The following is a 21,588-nucleotide window of genomic DNA, read 5'->3' on the forward strand; positions in this document are numbered from 1 at the left end:
ATAACCCAGTAATTTGCCTACTGTCATGCTGATACAGCTCTGAATGGTCTAAATATGCTTTTCTGCTTTGAATGAAAATATCTACAGCTCTGTGTGTGCTGCCTCTTTTAAATGAAGGCACACAGAGAGAGGCATCCAACCTATGGCCTTTGCTATATAGCCAAAGAAGAAACAAGAGAGAGTGACTTGTTTGTCATTTCAGATGTTTACCATCTGGGAACTATTATTTTCTGAACCATCTTTACCAGCACATTTGAGATCTGGAAAAAAGCCTCAAGTTGCGCTCTTCTGCATTGCATCTATGCAGAATCCTAACTATGTTTGTCATCTATAAGTTCCTTTGATCTATGTTCATACTAAGCCACTGCCCATGTTTTAATGCTCATCTTTCACTATTTTACCTTGTGATCAGTACGGCTGCATCAACTGAAGACGTGTCTTCTCCCCAGCTTGTTGACATTTCTAAGTGTATATCATTCTTCTTGCCAAATTCTTCATGTTGCCATTTACAAAAGCTTTCCAGCATTTTTTCCCCATGATGTCCAATATACATATCTGCCTGGAAATAAAAAACAATCCATTTTATTAAAATGAGCATTCTGTAAAGACAATTAAGAACATTTTTTGACTGAGTTAGCAAAAATATTCTTTTTATGGCATAATATATTCATGGCAGAATGACTTGAGCTTTAGGAGCAGAGACCATCTTTTTCTCTTGTTAAAGATACAGGTGAAGACAGTGCGCTGAGAGGCATACAGTGGATCTGTTCATCTGAATTGCTGTCTCATTTATTTGCTGATTTTTTACTACACATAGTGAAAAAAAGATTAATGATGTGGAGATCCAGAATTTGATCATGAAGCGAGACTTCTCCACCAGCTGAGAAGACACCGAAGAAAGAAATACTTTGTTTTTGACTGGAAAAATATTTTAAAATTAGAAACATGGATAATGGAACCCCTTTTTCTTATGAACCAACTGAAGTATGAAAGGATGTCCATAGTATCTTGTAGAAAAAAAGAGGAAATAAAGTTGACTTTATCCTGAAATAGGATATACAAACCATAGGTTAATAGAAAGGTTCAATCAAGATATCAGCTGACTCATATTCAGAAAGGAGAACAGGATTTGAGATGATGCCTGAAAGCTGCAATGAAAAGAATACTGCTATATCATGGCACACTCTATTCATTTAGGGTCTGGCTGACAAAGAACATCAGTTCTCCTTCTCTATCCACTGGGTTTAAGCAAGATGATTTTTGTATCAAGCTATATGAATGCACAAAAAGCAGAGCACAAGAAGATTTTGATAAGAACTAGCTGATTTCCAAACAAGAAAAATGTTTGATTGACTTCCAACTGCAAGCACAGAAAATGGGCAGCACATAAATTAGGAGAAGCTTAATCTTTAATGGGGCTGCCCAGCAGTGTAAATAACTAAATAACTAAATAAGGCACGAAAGTTAACAGAGTAAATTTGTCAGCCATTGAAGCTGGTGAATATTGCAACAAACTAAGTAGTATTACCCTCTACAGGCTAAGACAAAGATCATATACACTTACTGGAGCCTCATGAAGGAGGACAAGCTTAGTCACCCGAAGATTTACTTGTAGTCCAAGGCTCTTGTGCTGGAAAAGGTTAAAAACCTAAGATAAAAAACAGTAAATAAAAAGACATGCTTGTATTGCACACAACACACTGTAGACTAAAAATAACAGAACCTTGAAGAACCCCAAAAATTTCTCATATCCTACTGTGACTGCTTTATTTTTCTGTAATTTGAACAGAATGTTAAGCTAATGTATTGTCTTGGTCTACTTCTTTAGGCAGTATTCATCCCTGGAGCACAAAAAAGACCTTTTCCCCTCAATGGCCATGACCACTTTATAAATTGTAGCCTGTTTCTCTAAATACTTACAGAGGCGTATAATACTAGTCAAATGAAAATTTCTATTCAGTTAAATCCAGGATCGTGGCTCAAGTGGTCTGAGCCAGGACATGGCAATAACTCTTCCTATCATTTAGAATAGTTGAAGTTTTTATTTATGGTTCTGCTTATGCTTCTTCTTTAGAACAATCTTTCCTTGTATATTACAGATGCTATTTTTCACTTCATGCACCAAATCAATGCACTAGAGTTCCAGACAGAGCTGTGATAGGATGTAATTGTCTGAGTGCATTACCCTTTAGTTTTTTTTCAGCCACTAATGATCACACAATCCTTCTCAACAACATTGTCATCTTCATATCAAGCATAGATAATGAGAAATCACCCAATACTCCAGCCTTCCCAACAACATCATTGGCTTCTACCCAAAAATTCATCTTGTTCAGCTCTCACTTTCTGGCTTCTCTGATGATACAAGACCAGACAGTATAGACAAGTTTGCAGCACCACAGTTTTATTCTGTAAAATATATGGAGTAAGTTTTGATAGCCCACAGATGGTCATGTACTGACTGTCTATTACAGATGCTCAGTCAGAATAATCAAAATAAGCAATGAAATCAGCCCGTGGTGATTGCATTCTTGTCAAAATGCCAAAATTAATTTTAAATTTCCTACCATGTTTAAGATGGTTAGAATAAATCTTCTGGCAGCACCTGTTCCATGATACAAAACCATAGCTGGATCTGCCACCACAATAGTTTCTATATTGTACTCCTGAGGTAACTTGTAAGAGTATCGTTTTCCTCTTCCACTTTCTGATACTTTTTGGTTCTTGGATTTTCTTTTATCTGTAACATAAAACATTGCTTGACAAACTCATCCTTCAAACTACTCATACAGTACTTTTGAGATTTGCTATCTGTGAGTATAGTATAACTCTGATTATGTAGAATGTTAAAAATGAGCTATGAACCCTGATATATGCCTATTTAGCACTGCCAATCCTAAGGCTCAGACTGAAGGCCTGTACATCATATAAATGTTAGTTCAGACAAAGAAAACAGGAATCTTATCTAGCTGCTCAAATAAAGTCACACTCTTTGCATCCTTTCACCTAATGTATTTATAAAACAGTATAAGCCTCATAGTTCAGTTTGTGGGAAAAATCTTAATTCATGTTAGGTTTGACAGAAAAATAGCCTCACTGTGATTGCAAAATTGTTATCTGTTCATCTTCATAAATCACAGAGGAAACATTTAATGTAATAATATCCTAGCATAAAAGATGGCAAATACAATTTGCCACAAATTCAGTATTAAGAAAAATCATGGAACAATTCAGTGATTTGCAAAGACGAAAGAATGAAAGAATATTTCAGTTGAATGACAGGGAACAATATGTAAGATACAGGTTTGTTGGAAACAAAAAAGTGAAGTTTTACTAACATGACTTCAAAGTCAGTGCTGCTGTCACTATAAGCAGCTGAAGTTAAAACAGCAAAATCAAACCCTGCAAACAGGTTTCTAAATCTACAGAAAGCTCCAAATTGAAAACATGTTATATTTATAGTAAGCTAGAAGTTACAGCTCTTGCTAATTTTAAGTTTCCCCTTCAAAAACACAACAAAATCCCTATCACTACTACAAGCCAGAAGACAGTCAGATATGCATACAGCAGTTAGCAATGATATTTAAAATAATTTAATTTAAAACAAAATATAAAATGAAACTCCCTGTTGTAATGGCCAAATTTGGTTAGATCCCCTTGAGAGGACATAAAACTTCTGGGACTGATCTAATTGAAGTCACCGAAATCAAGTGAAATTTTTTCCAGCTTCCACAATGGAATATTGGGCTCTCTGTTTACAACAAAAGTGATGCTTGAGATGACAATTACAAATATATGTTCTGGAAACAATCAAATATTCAGAAATTTTGAGGAAATGTTTTGCAATTAATCAGTCTCATCTCTAATAGGAAAGTTCCTGAAGTTCATTTTACAACACATGACTACTCTCCAAAAAATAAGTCGCTCTTCAGGAAAGTGCTAAAAATATGCCTTAAAATCACTGAACTCACAAATTAACTTTAAAATATAAGATACCAGTAGAAGAAGGATTTGTGACTTCATATAAATGTATGGGTAATATAGATTTAATGTAAATGTAATGCAGATGTATACTTTTCAATGTAAAAACTATCCACACTAAAAAAAAAGTTTGATAGCTTTCTCTTTAGCCATTTGTTAAAGACTACATATGTGAGTGATTTCATCCATCCCACTACATTTCTGAAGGGCTTACTGATATCTGTACCACTGGTGACAATGTAAGACTTATTAACACTGATAAGTATACAAATTTAGTAAAAGAAAAAAGTAACTATTCTCCAGAAATAAACATTTGGTATTTGAATGCCTAGAAGTAGAAACAACTCATAAATTCATAAACTGTCTTCTAAAATTAATACTAATCTCATTTTGATCCTTCAGATAGTTGCTTGGCCTTACACATACAGCTAGCCTCTAGTTTCATTTGGGTTTGCTAACTATGGATCTACAGTCTAGTTTATAGAACATTAATGTGGGTTTTCGTCACTCTTTTGAGAATAATTTTTAATGAAACTTCAGTGTCAGGAATTGTGCCAAAAAACCCACACCCTGTAAGCTATACAACTATGACTTACCATACAAGCATCTAATGCTGCAAGAGTAGGCTACAGATCTAAGTTTAAATAGTAAGCTCATTTGGGTTAAAAAAGATCTTTCATGACCCATCTGGACCATCCACCTTCCTCCTAGGAATATTGATTGATTCCACCAACACAGTTTATTGATTGTTCACTACTTTGTAAAAAACAGCAGCTAGGAGTTGAAAATTTTAAATTTGACATTAGCATGGCTGTTCAGAGAAGTCTGCTAACATACTTCTCTTAGCTAGCGATGCATTTTTATTCAGAATTGACAGTAGGCAGCCCATAATAAAACACAGCATTGTGCTAAATACTAAGGTCACCGCAGTCCCATAAACTGTTAAAATCTCTGTTTTTCAGGATTATAATGGATGAGAAGACTGCAAGCTCTGTAGACAAGCTGGCTGCAAGGGGCAGTGCCCATCATTTGCCTCAGATATCTGCTGGGTTAACAAACCAAAGGACAATCTGTTCTTGGTCAGTCAACCTTTTCCAAATTGCTGGCAGAATTCCCCATCACATTTATCTGAACATTTCAGCTCTTCCATAAGATCTTCAAATAAATAAAATTAGCACTTTTGGTACCAGTGGTATTCAAACAACTGCCATGATTACTGCCAGATAACAGGCAAAACAGGATTTAGGCAAAACCACTTGTTTCTTTACATACTCATAAATAAGTAAAAAATTGCAAAGAATTGCTCATTATAGAAAGTACAGTATATAAGAGATAACAACTCCTGCAAAAATCTACATCAATAATGCATATGCTAAGAAGAGAAATGTCAGATTAACTGAAAAAACTGCTTCTTGGGATTAAAGATGCATAAATTAATCTTAAAAATTTAATTACATTGGTAAAATAAAAAATAAATGCCACAGGAGCACTCTGTAAAATAAGACTTCTACGTTCTGCGCAACTGCAGAAAATATGAAGATTTTGTATCAATTTATTACTCAAACTCAGCTGACTGAAAGGAAAGCTAGAAAATACTCCAGTACTCCAGCAGAAAGGCTAGAAATACTGCAGCATAAAGTATCTGAGCCAACACCAAGAACAGGCTGTGACTACAGGACTCCTGGACACTTAGAAGCCCTCAGGCACAAGTGCATTCCCTGAGCACATCCACATGAGGCCCAGAGTACAGAGCAATCACCATCACTCCCCAGGATTTCTCTTCCGAGGGAAAAGAAAATGGGTACCCTAGCCATACAGAGATTGCAGTATTCTGGCTACGGAGGGAATGTTCAGGACCTTAGGAAGCCACGAGCTATACCTCCACTATAATTTGGATAGGGATTTAAATATCTTAATGCAGAGCGGCAACTTGTTTCTGACCCAAGGAATGGAAACTAATACCTCAAGCAGCACCAGTCTCCATCTAGTGCGATCTCACAGATCTAGACCTATGACCAAGATTGTTTATGCATTTTATTTCATGTTTATCACAGTGACCAGTCTGCAGAGCAAGAATCAACACAGCTCTCCCAGCTGACTGCCCAGTTTACATCCCATAAAGTCAAACTTCTGCTTTTGACCTAGTGAAACTAGAAGGCTTTTTCCTGCAAAATGCCATCACTCTAAGGAGAAATACAATCTACTCATACCTTTGAACAGTACATTGTTTATCACCAGAACTGAGAATTAAAAAGAGGAGGCTTCCAGTCTCTGAAATACAGAAGGAATTCAAAACTCAGATCTAGTGTATCTCAGATAAGAGCTCTTGCTCACTAGTCTATGTCAAAAAGGAATGACCATTTGAGAAGATGATTTTTTTTTTTTCACCCCAAAGCATGCTATGCCTTTATAATGAGTTAGGTTCACTGTACGAAAAGTTTCAGCCTGGAACAAGCGCTTCAGATTACGTAGAAGGAAAAGAGCTCAGCTTTCCAATGTGGCCCTTTAACAGCAACTGCTTCTCTCACATTTTCTCTATAACACACTTACGAACCGGTTGCTTTGAAAGGTTTCATGGGCCATGTGCTAAACAAAGGTGTGGAGTGTGAGGTCTGTATAGTGCAACTGTCTCACATATGTAAATAAATCACACAAACATTCTACAAAAGGATACACATGCATGCTCTCACAAAGCCAGAAAGTATCTGCCTCTGTTGCTATGAATCTCTCCTCCCCTAATTAGTAAGAAAAATACATCCCATTCACAAAAACAAGCTCTTTGTTCTCTCCAAAAAAGTTTGACTGTGTAGCTTCTTTCAATCCAGTCCACAACAGTAACGGACAACAAACAATACCTTCTTTGATTGCCTCTTCTAGTTCTGCACGAAAAGCTATTATTTCTGATTGTGATCTTTCAACATCTCCAGCACAGACGTTCATTCCTTCTAATAATTACAACTCATCGCTGGCAATACACATTTGCTTGATAGGTAGCCAGTCTTTGAGATCAATCTGGCTCAAAATCAGCAGCATAAGCACCTGTCACAGAGCACCCATTCTGACACACAAGTACTGTAGAAGCAAAAGATCCTGTTGTAAGAGAGGCCCATATTGCTGGGAAGTTGCCATATTGCCAAGATAACAGATTCCCTGTGTCACACAGCTACAACTCTACCAAAGGCAGCTGCGCATAACCTGACAGTATCAGAAAGCCCCATATACTCATCTGCTTTATCTTTGTTTCACTGATCTACCTAGCTTAGGATTTGACTTTAAATTCTCAAATATTGCTGTAAAGTCTTATTTTTGTTGCTTCAACCCACCTTTAAGGCTGTGCCTGTACCACAAATGTTTTGGTGACACTAGGTAACTGCATGTCACACCAGGAAATTCCTCCTAGAATAGACAGAGATTTTATGCATGTAATGGGCTGCAGCCCCACTTAGTAAAATAACCTGCAGCAGCAGAGTGAGGGACTGGTCTGGCTAGTACAAAAGAGTCAGTTAAAAATTGCAGATATTTATAAACCCCTGGCAATAAGGTTATGCCAGCAGATGCTAATCAGTTATGCACAGCTTGAGTTTTGAAATTTCAGGCTGATAGCCGAGATAATGGAACTTATTTCAAGCAAATATTTGAATCTCTGTTGACAGAATTACTTGCACCAAGTCAGAGCCTTGAGCATAAGATTATTAGAACAGAATAAGCTGACTTTCCCATTTTAGAGCATAAAAGAAAGTGAAAGGATGACTGGTAATGAACATGACAGAAAAATAATGTCCCTACAGAACACTTTGTATCTTTACTCATTTTCATATACATAATGGTTTGCTACTTATCAGGTACCCCTCTCCCCCTTCCCTGTGCACACATCATGCATGCTTTTCATTTTCTCTCTTTTTCTCACTCCCAAACACATGCAGGCATGTGTGCTCTAACTTGCTTACCACTAATAAGGAAAAATAACCAGCTTTACTTTACGTGAACTTCACTTCTAAATAAGCAGTGGCAAAGTAATATAATGCCTAGAAGAGAAATATAAAGCCTGATGGAGGAAGTTACATGTAATTTACTTAGTCCATTTTAATAACTACAAAAAGAGCCTTGCTTTGCTGATTCATTTTTGATTTCAACCTGTGGAGGGATGCCTAATTATAAAAACAGTACTTCCAAAATGGAAAAAAAAAAAATCCTGTCACATTTATTCTCTACCCATACAAATCGGATAAAGCAGTATAAATGTTCAGGACACAGAAATGTGTTTTCACAGCCACAGAAAAGTTTAGGCTGGAAGGGATCTAAGGAGGTCTGCTAGGCCAACCTCCTGCTCTGGTCAGGACAAGCACTGAAGTAAGAACAGCTATCTTAGAGTCATTTTAAGCTATGTTTTGTAAACATTTCAGGATGTAGACTCCACACCCTCTCTAAGCAACCTCTTCCAGTCCTAAGCATTCTTTTTGAGACTTTTTTACCTTATGCCCAACTGAAATTTCCTTGAATCCAAGTTACTACTGTTATCTTTCATCCTGTGACAGCACACCTCTAAGGAAAGTCTGGCTTCATGTTCTCTTCGCAGCACCTTAGGTATCACAAGACTGCAGCTGCATCTTTCCTTTACCCTTCTTTACCTGTTTGAAACAACCCGGTTCCTTCTGCCTCGCCCTAAATGTCATATAATCTAAGTCCCTAGCTATGACAGTGCACCTCTGCTATTTCTTTCCACTTTATCAGTGTCTCACTTATACTAGGTCAGGAGACAGGGAAAAATGCCTATAAATGTGTACTCATTCTGGTTTATTTCCTGGCAAAAAAAAAAAAAAAATACTCACAGCAACACTACAAACACTCTCGGCTAATGCTGAGGGCAAAAGACTGAGATGTCCTCTACCCTTTGAAGAAGACGAGCTGATGATGAAGCAGGAACAACAGAATGTCTTCTTTCACAAAAGTAATTTTTCCCATCTCCCTTGAAAACTATTAACTCATCACTATGTGCCAAATTTTTGTCAAAACCGTTCAACAACTTCTTCTACCCACCATAAGGAAGATGCATTAGGATCGTTTCATACAGTTCTAAGTGTCAATTATAGAACAAGAACACTCTTATAAAAATCTTTTAAATTCAATGTCAGCCCCATGGGGAAGTTCAAGACTTACTACTAACCGAAACTGGGATGAACTGTGCTAATGTTTTAAAACAAAAAATTAAGTACAAGCACTGCATGTACTAAGTAATTAAGCAACTATTAAGACAGAGAGGGACAAGAAATAGGTTGTAATTAATAAGCTGAAGTGAAAAAAATGACCCAAAGATTCCTACTTTCAAATATAAACGGACATTAAGAAGCAGTGCCTATTCCCCAGTGGACAGTTCCCTCTTCTGACAAGTGAAATGGCAGCCTCAGCATGCTACCTCAAAGTCCACCATGAGTTACTGCTACAAGAATAATCAGATGTGCTTTTAATTATTACCTACATATCTTAAAAATACGTCTGCTACATTAGATCTTTTCAGTGAGATTTGTGTATTACCTGTAACAACACCACAGTACTGATTCTGAGAAGCTGGCTTTTCAGTAATTTTCTCCTCTATGGACCTTTTTCGTCTGTACGCCCTGTGTGCATGACCTGTCACAGCCAAAGTGCGATTGAGTGGCTCAATAAATATGAAGTCCTCATTAATCTGTATAAATCCCATCTGCAAAGGAAAACAAAAGGAACATGTAAGATAAGAATTTAAGAAAGTATGAAATTGTGCACAGTCCTGCAGAAGAAAACCCCCCCACAAAACTCCATTTAAGAAAACCTTTTGTTTTAGTAACCTTACCAGCAAGGTGACTACTTTTATATTTTACAAGCCTTTCTACTTAAGTGAACTAGAATAAATTCTGTTTAACTAAACCTGGGTGGGTGGGTGCCTACATGCCAGTAGCAGATGTATGGTAAAAGATCTGGAATGTTAAAAGTTTGCTTTGGGAGACCTAAGGGGTCATTTAAATATGTACAACATGTACAGAAAAGTCAATACCACTAGTTTTATTACTCAGTGTATTGTCACATTTTTAGATAACGATTTATATTTAAATATATTTAATATATTTATTATATATATATACATATATAAAAACCTATTTCACGAAATAACAGGAATAATTTAGGGCATAAGAATATGTCCTGAACAACTATGAAAATGGAAAATACATCTTATGACACTCCTTTCACGCTTTTTCAAATTTTTTTAAAAAAAAAAGTATAAGAAAAGTCAGCCACTCCTCCTTGGCTGCCCGCACCTAAAACAGAAAAACATTCTAATGCAGCCATCTAGTTGGTCAGCTTCCCCCCACCCCAACATATGTATACACACAAACATACATAAAAAGCAAGCACACTAGATGCACATCTAATATTACAAGGGTGTGGTCAAACTTAAAATTACTATAAAACCTATATATATAAATACCATATAAATCTAACTCAGCTCAAATTGTTAAGCTGCCAACACACACGAGTTCTTATCAAGAGTAAAGCTGGAGACAGCAAGGTTTTGTGGGTTTTGTTCCTCCTAGAAAATGTTATGAGCAAGACTGACAGTTAACTTTCTCATTCTTTAAACTTAAAAACCTATTAAACAGTTTTGCTACAGAAAGAAAAAAAAATTTAATACATCTGGGTAAGAGAAGCAAAGAGCTCTTCTGTATATTTCCACGTAGTATAAATAGGGAGAAATAGAAAAGAACTTTGTTTCTTCTGGAATTATGTAGATGCTATTGTCACACTGGACATCCTGCCTGACATTTGGATAAATCATCAAAAAGAAATACCAATCCAAGCAAGAAAACAAAATTAAATTTTATAGGTGGTACAAAATACAATTCCCTTCAAATACAAATGGGCATTACTTTAAAAAGAACGAACCCAACACAATCTCTTTGTTGATCGCATTAAATAAATGTGAATACATGCATTTAATTTTTCAGTCAGTTACACTAGCTGCAGAATGCAGAACAGATGTTGAAAGATCATCATTAATGTTGTACAGAAACATAAGAGTAGCTAGGTTTGGTTGTTCCATTTCCTCTTTGCACTTACTTTTTAGGTCAGTTTATCTTCATCATGAGCTTTAAATGTTACAAATTCAGAAGATTACCTACTTACATATTGCTAGGTACTTTCTGTACACCTACCAGATACCACTTCTATATATCTTGAATAGTGTTACCTTTACAAAACAATTAGCTTTTCTAATACAAACTATAAATTATGTTAAATGAAAGTTTATACAAAAGCATAGTTCTCAAATACTAGTAAAATCATAAACTATTTTTCATTCGACTTTTATGTCTAATGCTGAATTTCACTGAGGCATAGATTTTTAATTTTTATTTTTAAATAACTATTTAGCCTATGAAAGACACTGATAAAGTCTGAATATAGAACAGGAATAGCAGCCCATCAGGTTGTGCTGCAGGTTTCCCCTGTCCACGTACAAAAACCAAGGCCTTATTCCACATTGAACAAAGACTCAATCATAGCACACTTGCCTTATTTCGTTTCTCTTCATTCTTTTTGCTGCAAAATGAAACCAGGGCTTTAAGATGCTATTCTTCAGACTGTCAACTAGACATACTGAGAAGCTGTGCAAGACCAAGCTGACATTGCTTTCTTTCCGCTCCTTGCATAAATTGAAGGCTAATCCATTGGTAGAGAACTCCAAATATTATTACCCGTCCCCTGAGTCAGAAGTTAAAGAACTGAACAGTGATGTAAAATTTATTGAATAAAATCAGCCTCAGTTATATATATTCAAATGGGTAATCTTCAGACAAATTTGGATAACCAAATAATCTCTGTAATCACTTTGACTGACTTTGAAAAAAACATGACCCCTTCTCCATCTCTTGGACAATTTCACAGGTAGGAAAGGGAAGATGAAGTAATATCCTTGCCAACCATGCCCTTATTGTTTTCATAATCATTAGAAGTGGAGTGAATATCTTCTGCCATAAAACTAAACATAGAAAGCAGAGAAAATCAAAGCTATGCATTAAAGCACCACAGTTGTAACATGTTTTCAGATACTGTATGCCAGGGCAAAATACAGGCTTCAGACAGTTCAAATAACAAAACCTCCATGTCATGAAAATGAAAGCAAAACAAAGAATAAAAAAATATTAAAAAAAAAATATGCAGCTGGGGTAGAACTGTAAGTGAGTTCTGAGGAACTGATTCATCTCCCAACAGTTTCATCTGAAAAGCTTCCACTGCTCACAGCTGCAATTGAAAAGGCTGCCACGACGGTGGACTTATCTCATGCAAAGTTAACATAATATGACATTCTTCTCCCTGTAGTCATATATCCCTGCATTTTCAAGTTTCTTACACGAAACAAAATGAAACTTAAGTGTAGCACACATACATGTCAGTACAGTTCAAGCCCAGGACAATCTCATTCGGCAAACAACTGCTCACACCTCCTAAGTTGATCCTTCCGAGGATGAACTGGGTCCTTGCTCCGAATTTTATTTACTTTATGCAGTAGAGTGAGACCTTAAGTACAGGGCAGACTTCATCAAATAAGCATGTAAAGCATTACATGGAACTAAGTACAAGCACTTTGAAATGGACTCACGTCCACCACACGTATTTTAAAGTGGACACTTGCCCTTATAAATGAAAGCTTTCCAATACATACATTCACATCACATCAAGATTTTTCACTTTATTAAAAGAAACAAACACAAAAAAAGCCATGTGGAAACACCACCCCTAAATAAAAATGAACATTTTGTCTTATCTAAAATGAAAATAGTTCACATCTGAAATATGCCAATAACCACAAAAAGTAGGCAGATCATAATTCTTCTGAAATATGAAAACTGGTTGGGTTTTTTTCTTACATCCAATTGGAAATACCATAGATGAGATATGAAGAATGAAAAATACCTGAATATTCTGGGCAATTGTATCTGATAAAAGACACTGTAACAGAAACTGCTATGCCATCCTATTTCTAACATCTATGTTGGAACACTCATGCTAACCTTTTCTGCCCAGCATTTTTTTCCTAAAAGGACAGTAATTTCTTTTTCCCTGTTTGGAGCGTATAAATGGATTTGACATTCTGTCCTGTACCCTATGAAGACCTGAAGTAAGTCTACTGTTTCCAATAAAGTTGTATTACCATGAGAAGTTATACAAACATAAAAGTGAAGTAAATTTTTGAAGACCACCTATGCATATAGTTACCAGGTATTGGGTATAAGTCAGGAAATGTCAAGATTGGTAAAGATTTCTTTAAACTCATATGTATTATTCCTTGCATACTAATTCAGAGTGGCAGCTTGTTATCATTCAAAGTTGAAACAATGCAGATTTTGAACATAATATTGTTTCTTGCAGAATTTATACAAATAAGGCAGCAAAGGAATGTAAAAAAAAAAAAAAAAATTAATATGCTTTCCTAAGACCAGAATAGAGATATAAGAAAAGAAGAAAATGTATTTCCCTTATCATTATCACAAAAAACCCCACCAGGATGACAGATTAATGTGCACAAGCATGCACTACAGTCAGAGATAAGGTCATTCCCATTTTAGTATCCCAGAGAAGAGATGGGGCACAGATAATACTGTGCCAAAAAGGAGACTTTACATACCACAATTATGAAACAGCATTTTGACAAAATATTGTGCTGTCTTCATCAGACAGATTCAATGAAATGCAGTAATAAATGGAGACGAGATAACAGACTTGAAAAAAATGTCAGAATATTGAGGCTTTTTTACTTTTTTAAACAAAGTAGTTTGCCAGCTCCAAAGGTCTACAATTTTTCATTAGTCACTTATGTAGTAGCAGTTTCTAATCCGATGGCTTGACATGTCAAACCAAAATATTTAATTCACTAAACAATTCACCACCCAATATGCTGTGTTGACTTCGGCCAGGTCCCAGATGCCCACCCAGCCACTCTCCTACTTCCCCTCTCTCCAACAGAATGGGGGAGAAAATAAGATGGAAAAAAAAAAAAATAAAAAAAAAAATCATGGGTTGAGAAAAGGACAGGGAGGTCAGTTAGCTGTTATCATCATGGGCAAATAAAACTTGACTTGCAGAAAATTATTTTAATTTATTGCCAGTTAAAACAGATTTGGAGCATAAGAAGCAAAGACAAATGAAAAGAACACCTTTCCCCTTCACCCCAAGCAGCACAGGGTGGGTGGGGAATGGCAGAATGCCAGCATGTAATAGCTTCTCTCTGCTGCTCCCTCATCCTCACACTTTGCCCTTCCTCCCTCTCCACGGCCTGCAGTTTCCTTCAAAGCATGCACACCTGCTCTAGCCTGGGGTCCTCCGTGGGTCTTCCCACGCAATGGCGATATCTGCTCCAGCTCCTGGAACACCACCTCCTCCTCCTCTACCCTTGGTGTCTACAGGGATGTTTCACTTTTTATCCTCATTCCTCACGTGACTGGGCAGCATTTTACTTTTTCCTGTTCCCAGTGACATTGCTATCTTGGCTGAGGGACTCAGCTGTGCCCTGCAGCGGGTCTGCTGGAGCCCACTTAAACAGGTGGTGGCTGGCACATGGCAGTCCCAGGTGTCATCCCACAGAGACCACCCGCACAGAATTACACACCTGTCCTCCTCTTGCAGGTTATTACTACCAGCTGCATGCTTGCATGGACACAGGTGTATCTAATAATGGTTTGTTCCCCTATACAAGTAATAGATTCAAAATTTCCTAATTCTCACCTGAAGTAAACTCCCACTGTGTTACACTTTTCCTGTTTTCTCACTACTCTTTTGTCTCATCATCCATTCAACGGGCATCTTAAACTAGATTTCAGTAATAAATGGGCATAGCCATGTCATGATCCCAATAAAAAATTTCCCTGCAGTCTACTCTCTGCTGTCTTAGGAAGCAGATGCACACAGTGTGCAAGGACAGACTGTGTGAAACTGTACTTCTCCATGCTCTGACCATACTGCCCAAGGCAAGTAGCAACACTGCCATAGGAAAAATGCATCCCTATCAGATGCAGAAAATGAACATATAGTTTAATAAGCATATTAGAATCAGCGGTACAAAAATAGTAATGTCATCTGAAGTCTAAAAATGAAAGGCTTTCTTCAACACACAGTGCAAAAGACAATTCTCTTCTACTAGTTCAATACTTACTAGTGTTGAAAAACATTATGGTAATCTTAGACTTTGTACTGTTTGTAAAATGTCCCAGAACTGAAGATAGATTTTGACTAAAGAGGCAAAACCTTTCATTTACATAACAGTATCTGACTGAAAAATTTTTTCCTCCATTATTTTAAAAGTCAAGATTAAACTTAATACCATGATTCTAACAGTGCTATCGGGACCCAACTTCAGCCGGAACGCAACAAAAATCAAAGTCACCAGCTCTTACTAATGCATATAATAAAGCAAGCTTAAACAACTTTTCAAACTGCGTAAATAACAGGGTTAGAACTTCATGTGTTCTTGTTATTCAAGCACACCAGAGCTTTCCATCTCTAAGTACCTTCATTGCTGAAGGCTGAAGAAACAATTTGTAAGTGCCAGCAACGTCTGTCTTCAATTAACTGCATTTCCGGGCTTTGCACAGCATACGCATTGTATTTCTCCTAGAGGTTTTCTCCATCTACCTGCTCACTCCACTCTGCTGCATAGTTATGAGCAGTCACAGCAGGGAGAGAGTCAGTATTACTTCTGTTGACTGACTTTCAGCTGCCAACATAGCATTCAATCCAATCTTTTCTGGACTTTTTTTTTTTAATGGTAGGACTGTGCAGTAAGGAAGTACACGAATATGCATAATGCCATACTTTATAGTCCTGACAGAGGAAAAACATTCAGACTTTTATGCAGAGACTACTGAGTTAAAAGCATGCATTTGGGTACTGGCCTCCAAATTTAAGATCTGTAGAAACAATATTTCCATAGCTTTTAAACTCTTCCAAAGTCCTCCGCTTACAGTTTGGTTTAAGATACACACTACCCTGAATCTTTTGGAAAATCAGTCTCTATAGGATGCTGCTTTCATGATATATAAGATGATGACTACTTTTATCAAAAGAAGCTGATGTTGCATGTGCAAAATAATTCCTTCATTTTTATTAGAATAAGAATGGAGTAGAACAGTGAAGTATGCAAAATTGAGACAGGTTTGCATATGCACATTTCAGCAGGTGCTATTATTCACATAAACTTACTCAGCTGAGCAAGAATCTCTCAAGCAGACCGTGGAGAGTGAAGTGTAAACTGATTCCAGAAAGGACACAAATCCAAAGGAATTTCAATTTGTTGAAAAGAAAATAAAGAAGACCAATGAACAAATTATAGTCATCAGATCCACCCAGAGGGTCTGTGGTTGTTACCTCTCAGACTTTGATCTGCCCATAAATTCACTGCCAGCCAAACCCTAAGATGTTTAGCATTTCCTCCAGATTCAAAATTTCATGTCTCCTAGCCAGAAATAAAATATTTCCTATTTTTAGACCAAAATCTCGCTCTATAAACACATTATTAGAAATTACTTCTGTATTTGGCTCAAGTGCTGCTTAAATTGCCAATATTCCAATATTTGTGATGATTTTTAAATTGTCTTCACAGTGCAGGATGATATCTAAACAAAGTACAGTCTACGTAAGAAGTGACCACAATCACTGACTACCTCCATAATAAAAATATTTTAATACGGCTGTGTTGTGGTGCAACAAATTATTTTGTAATACAAGTTTGAGATCTATCACAAGACATTACCAGTTATTTCAGATGTTAGTTTCACTGAATGTAAGGTCCTAAAATAGATTTTAGCATTTGTGCCCTTCCTGTTTAGGAACCACATCTGAAATATTTTCATTTCTCAATAATTTTTTACAGAGAAATCTTTCAACAAAAATACGTAAATTGCATCATTTTTTCAGAATTTCCCCTCCTCAGACCTTGGCATCCTGTTTCTCAAGGAAATTTTCCACCTAGCAAAGTTGTCCTCACCCTGTTTTGCCAGACTGGCTAATCACCTGTACCACTGATAAAATCACCAACTGACAATATTAAGAACACAATCACATCTGTGTTAAGTACATATGAACAACTGGACAGGGTCAGAACAAAGGTCCACCCCATACAGCATCCTCCCTCTGACAGTGCAAAACAGATAACAAGAAAGAACATAAGAACTCAGCAAACATGTAGTTTGCATGCCTACAGCAGGGAAGTGGTACCAGTAGCTTTATGGTATGCAAAACTTTAACTCCAGTGGAAATAAACAGAACAATTCCTCCTCTGCTTTTGCTCATTTACAAGATTAAGTCAAAAAGCACTATTAAAGACTTATTTGCCATGCAGAAAGGATTCAAGTTGTGGAGTATGAAAAAAGGCTGACAAGATACGAGGGTAAAACTAGTTATCTTTCTTTTCTCAACCACAGTGAATGAGATATCAAAAATATATCAAAACTATTAATAAAAATTATTATAAGAAAAATACGGAAAAGGATCTATTAAGATCCTAACATATTGAAAGGTGGACAAGGGATTATTTAACTTTCCATGACATAGACTGCATTTTCTTTGACATTTATTTTAAAAAACATTCTTTTTTTTCCCACTTTATAATGAGTAACATATAAACTATTCTTGTGATCCCTGAACTGGTTCCAAGACAGTTCCAAGACAGTTATAGATATTGCTGCTTCCAAGTCCAGTGCTGTCTTTCAGCAGACCAGAACTCAAAGAAACGAAGAGTCATAGCTTTGGAAATGATTCAATGTTGTCAAATATTGACTAATAATCTCACAACACGCAAAATGTTGACAGCCTCCTAAAAATCACTTCAGATCTGTGACAAATTTAACATACCTTGGAAACAAGGCAATTGAGGCAACATGATATATGGTCACAACTGTGAAACTGATAGGACTGTGAAATACTTATTGATTTTTATTCAAGTTTACATTCACTAGGCCATCAAGAAAGGCTTCTTTCATACAGCTACTTTTTCCTCATTAAATTGATCATTAACTTGTATCTTGCAATCTGAAGTCCCTTTGCACATCTCAGTTCTTCCATCCCACTCCATGAATGCCTTATCAACACACACCACACCCAGACCTACTCAAAATAAAACCTACACCCCTAAAACCTCTCACACTCTTACCAGCCTCTTCCTTACCAGCTACTTCTTCCCTGCCTCCACTACCAAAGTGTGCCTCTTCCTTTACAGCCAGCTGGACCGCCCATATTTCTTGCAGGTGATGTAAAGCACATGAAATAATCTCTTTACATAAGGCACTGCCATTCAGCTACTTGTTGGCATCTTGCACCTGTGCAAGGTAGAATTTCCTAATGCTTCAACTGTCATTATAAGACAACAGATATTTATGTCTGGATATTTTAGTCTGGAGGATGTAAATTACATCAGCTGTAATTTTATCAGTTATTCTCTAAAACGGTAACATGTTAACAACTTAGCAGCCATTTCCGTAACTTTTAATACCTTAAGTATATTTATTAATGGTCACATATAAAACATTGCATATTTATGAAACGTAACTGGAAACACATGAACTATCACTTGATTTTAAAATAAATTCAGTATAGCTGTACATTCTGAAGATTACCAGGGAACATTCAAAAATACCATTTTAAGACATACCACATTATATATGGTGAGTCGCAACAAGATACAGGTAGAATTAATTCCTCAACCTCTTTTCTTTTTTTTTTCATAAAAATGCTTTAGAAATCTATTAATCCTACTTAAACTTTTCCCTATTCTTTCTGAATTATGCTTATAAATTAAAAGTTCCAACCCAAAGTTAAATCATCTCCATTAGAAACCATGCATATTTTATTATATGTGCAGTTAAGTCATAACATTAAAAAAAAATAATCCACAATAGCAAATACTGCAGCACTGCCAAAATAAAGTTCCAAAGGCAACATTCACTTTTGTTCAAACGATATTCTATTTTCTAGCTCTGCAACATTAATGCTGCATTAACTTTTTTTTAAAAAAAAAAAACTTTATTTAGCTAGAATAGTTTTCCAAGTAAAAACAAAATGCATCTCATTGTGGAGAGAGTTCTTCCTGTCAGACCTAGAGAAGAAAACCTGTTATCTGGCCTGTACAGGGTTCTATACCTTTCAGTTTTCTACTCACTGAAGAGCAGTGGAGAAGCTGTAAATTTAGATGGTGACAAGAATATCTCACAAGTAATATATGGTTTCATAGCTATGCTCCAAGCCCCCTACCTACAAGCTTCACATGATGGTTTCAGGTTCTGAATTTTAGTTACTCAGTTCTCAGTGATGTGCAATCTGTACAGTTGAACGGGTTCTTCCAATGGCATTTTGCTGAAATACAGCTAAGCTAAAAAATGGTATTTGAGTTTCAACTGGGAAGCTGGTGACAGGTTATAGTCTATCTGCAAGAATCCCACAGCTCTGCAAAAACCTGCTTACCCAAATGGTTCTAAATAGTGCCAATCTGTTGAATGAGAAGCTCACATTTCTTTTCCCTAGATAAAAAACTGATATTAGAAGGTAAACCTCTAAGATTAGAATGTGTATCTCTAAACCTTAAACTGCATTTCTAAGACATAAAAGACATAAAAAATTCTACATAGGCTTATTTACACAGTGGCCATTTACAGAGTGTAAATAACGTAAGTCATGTGGGTAGCTTTTCACATTTGGGACGTATTTTTAATTTATGTGAAAGGCATCTGCAGAAATGTCTCAGTTCTGTTTAATGTGTTCTTTGTGATGGACTTAGATTTTATTGGAAATTAGACAAAAATGCTTCAGTATATCATGAGGCTATGAAGTCCATAGCTTATAATGATCAGTACTCACACCTCCAAGACTCAAAAGTCAGAATTTTTGTAGGGCGTTTCAGGAAATTCTCATGTCACATATGAAATAATTAACCCTCAAGATGTACCCTGTATGCAGAGGTGCAATACAATGTCTTTAAAGGTAGAGGATGCATTTTGTTGTGATAAAACAACAAAACCAGATGCTATAAAATTAACATATGCATAGCTAGTTCAAAGTGTGATTTTCCAAGCATTTCAAAAAAGCTTTTAAATGCTTACAGGTAAAGTTCTCATTAAGAACAGTAAGCTTTAAAATGTTTCAATTAATTCCAGCTTGAAAGAAAGGAAGGGGAAAGCTGTGAAGGGACATATTTCAACAAATGTCTAGGTCAAAAACCTCTCTCTATCACTACAACTTTATAAACTCTTTATCCATGTTTCACATCTGTTTTTTGTTTCAGCATTGTCACTTTTATCATACGTCCCATGGTATCTGGGTTTACCATAAAAGTTCTCATCTCTTTTGCTTTCTTCTGTCTCATGGAGTTTTCTAAATCCACAAGAACCCATGCCAAAGATAAAAAGCTTAAATTTTCCCATGATACAATATATGATTGTCATCATAAATGTGTAATGAATATACCATATTTATGTTTCAGGGACTTTATACCAAATGGGCTTTAGCCTATGTGATGTATGGTTGAGATTCTTTTTAATCAAGATATTATCTAAAAGGGTGTGTTATGAATTCATACACAACTCCTCACAAGGGTGAACACAAGGGTACAAAATCCTTTTTTGCTAAAGACTAGCAGAAATTTCAGAGCAAGTACAAATTCCCTTGTTTACCAGCACAGTATATCCATCTTTCATGATCACCATCTTAAGGAGATACTGTTTAAAAATCTGTAATTTTTGAAGAATAACAATAAAATGCTGAAGTAGTCATTACCCTTGCTTCTCTTGTCATTTATTAGTGTTTTATAATAACTATATACACACAGAAATGCACACTCCTCACTCTTCTGAAAAATCCACATAGAATCAGGAAAATAATTACGTTATTACTCAGCAGCACTCACTATGCTACTCACTAGTAAACAGGCATTCACTACACAAAAAATGAAATTGATAATAAAATACATAAAATTTGTCGATTCTAATCTCTGTCATTTCTTTTCAGTGGATTTTTTAGGCAAAACCACAAAATGTGCCTCATAAACTTGTGGTTGTGTTCTAAAATCAGATGTTCAGTCACTGCTATCAGCAGTGAAAGTCATGAACTTGACACAAGTCCCTCTAAGCGCCACAGCTTTCTGTGCAATGTAACAGGCTGGCCATCAGGTTCAAGCGACCATCTCTTCACATGACGACTACTTTCTCTTCTTCTTACTAGAAACATCAACTGGCTATAGACCCTTGCAACAATACTGTCACACCACTCATTAAGTCCACTAGTGCAGCTTGTGCCACTGTTTCCAGAAAGTCAATGGATTTTCAACTACTGTACACTCACCTTTTGATCTACAAAAGAATTCAGTAGAACTGATAAATCAATTGTAATATGCTGAAATTACCTGTTTAAACTTACTTTCCTTTCCCCTGCCCAAGAAGATCTTGCCCAGGTTCTGGTTGACTAAGATATGTCTTAAAGGATCAAAAAAAACCCCAAACTTAAGAAGCACCTGTGACAAAGGAAAACACAGCCCAATACATGAAAAAGGTGTGTATTCTGTGAAATGGGAAAAAAACCTGGCAGGATAAGACTACT

At 36.3% G+C, this 21,588-nt stretch overlaps 1 protein-coding gene across 1 annotated transcript in view; it reads right to left on the minus strand.

Annotated features, from left to right (window-relative positions):
- Positions 1–21,588, minus strand: part of ADAMTS19 (ADAM metallopeptidase with thrombospondin type 1 motif 19) — a 146,462-nt gene that overhangs the window by 104,566 nt on the left and 20,308 nt on the right. The window contains exons 3-6 of the mRNA XM_086479551.1: positions 9,514–9,679; positions 2,568–2,740; positions 1,565–1,648; positions 402–559 (exon numbers count right to left, since the gene is read on the minus strand). Coding sequence (XP_086335677.1) covers positions 402–559; positions 1,565–1,648; positions 2,568–2,740; positions 9,514–9,679 — 581 coding nt within the window. The remainder of the gene's footprint in view (positions 1–401; positions 560–1,564; positions 1,649–2,567; positions 2,741–9,513; positions 9,680–21,588) is intronic.

This window comes from Leptosomus discolor, chromosome Z (genome assembly GCF_034619465.1).
Source record: "Leptosomus discolor isolate bLepDis1 chromosome Z, bLepDis1.hap2, whole genome shotgun sequence".
Taxonomy (NCBI): Eukaryota; Metazoa; Chordata; class Aves; order Leptosomiformes; family Leptosomidae; genus Leptosomus; species Leptosomus discolor.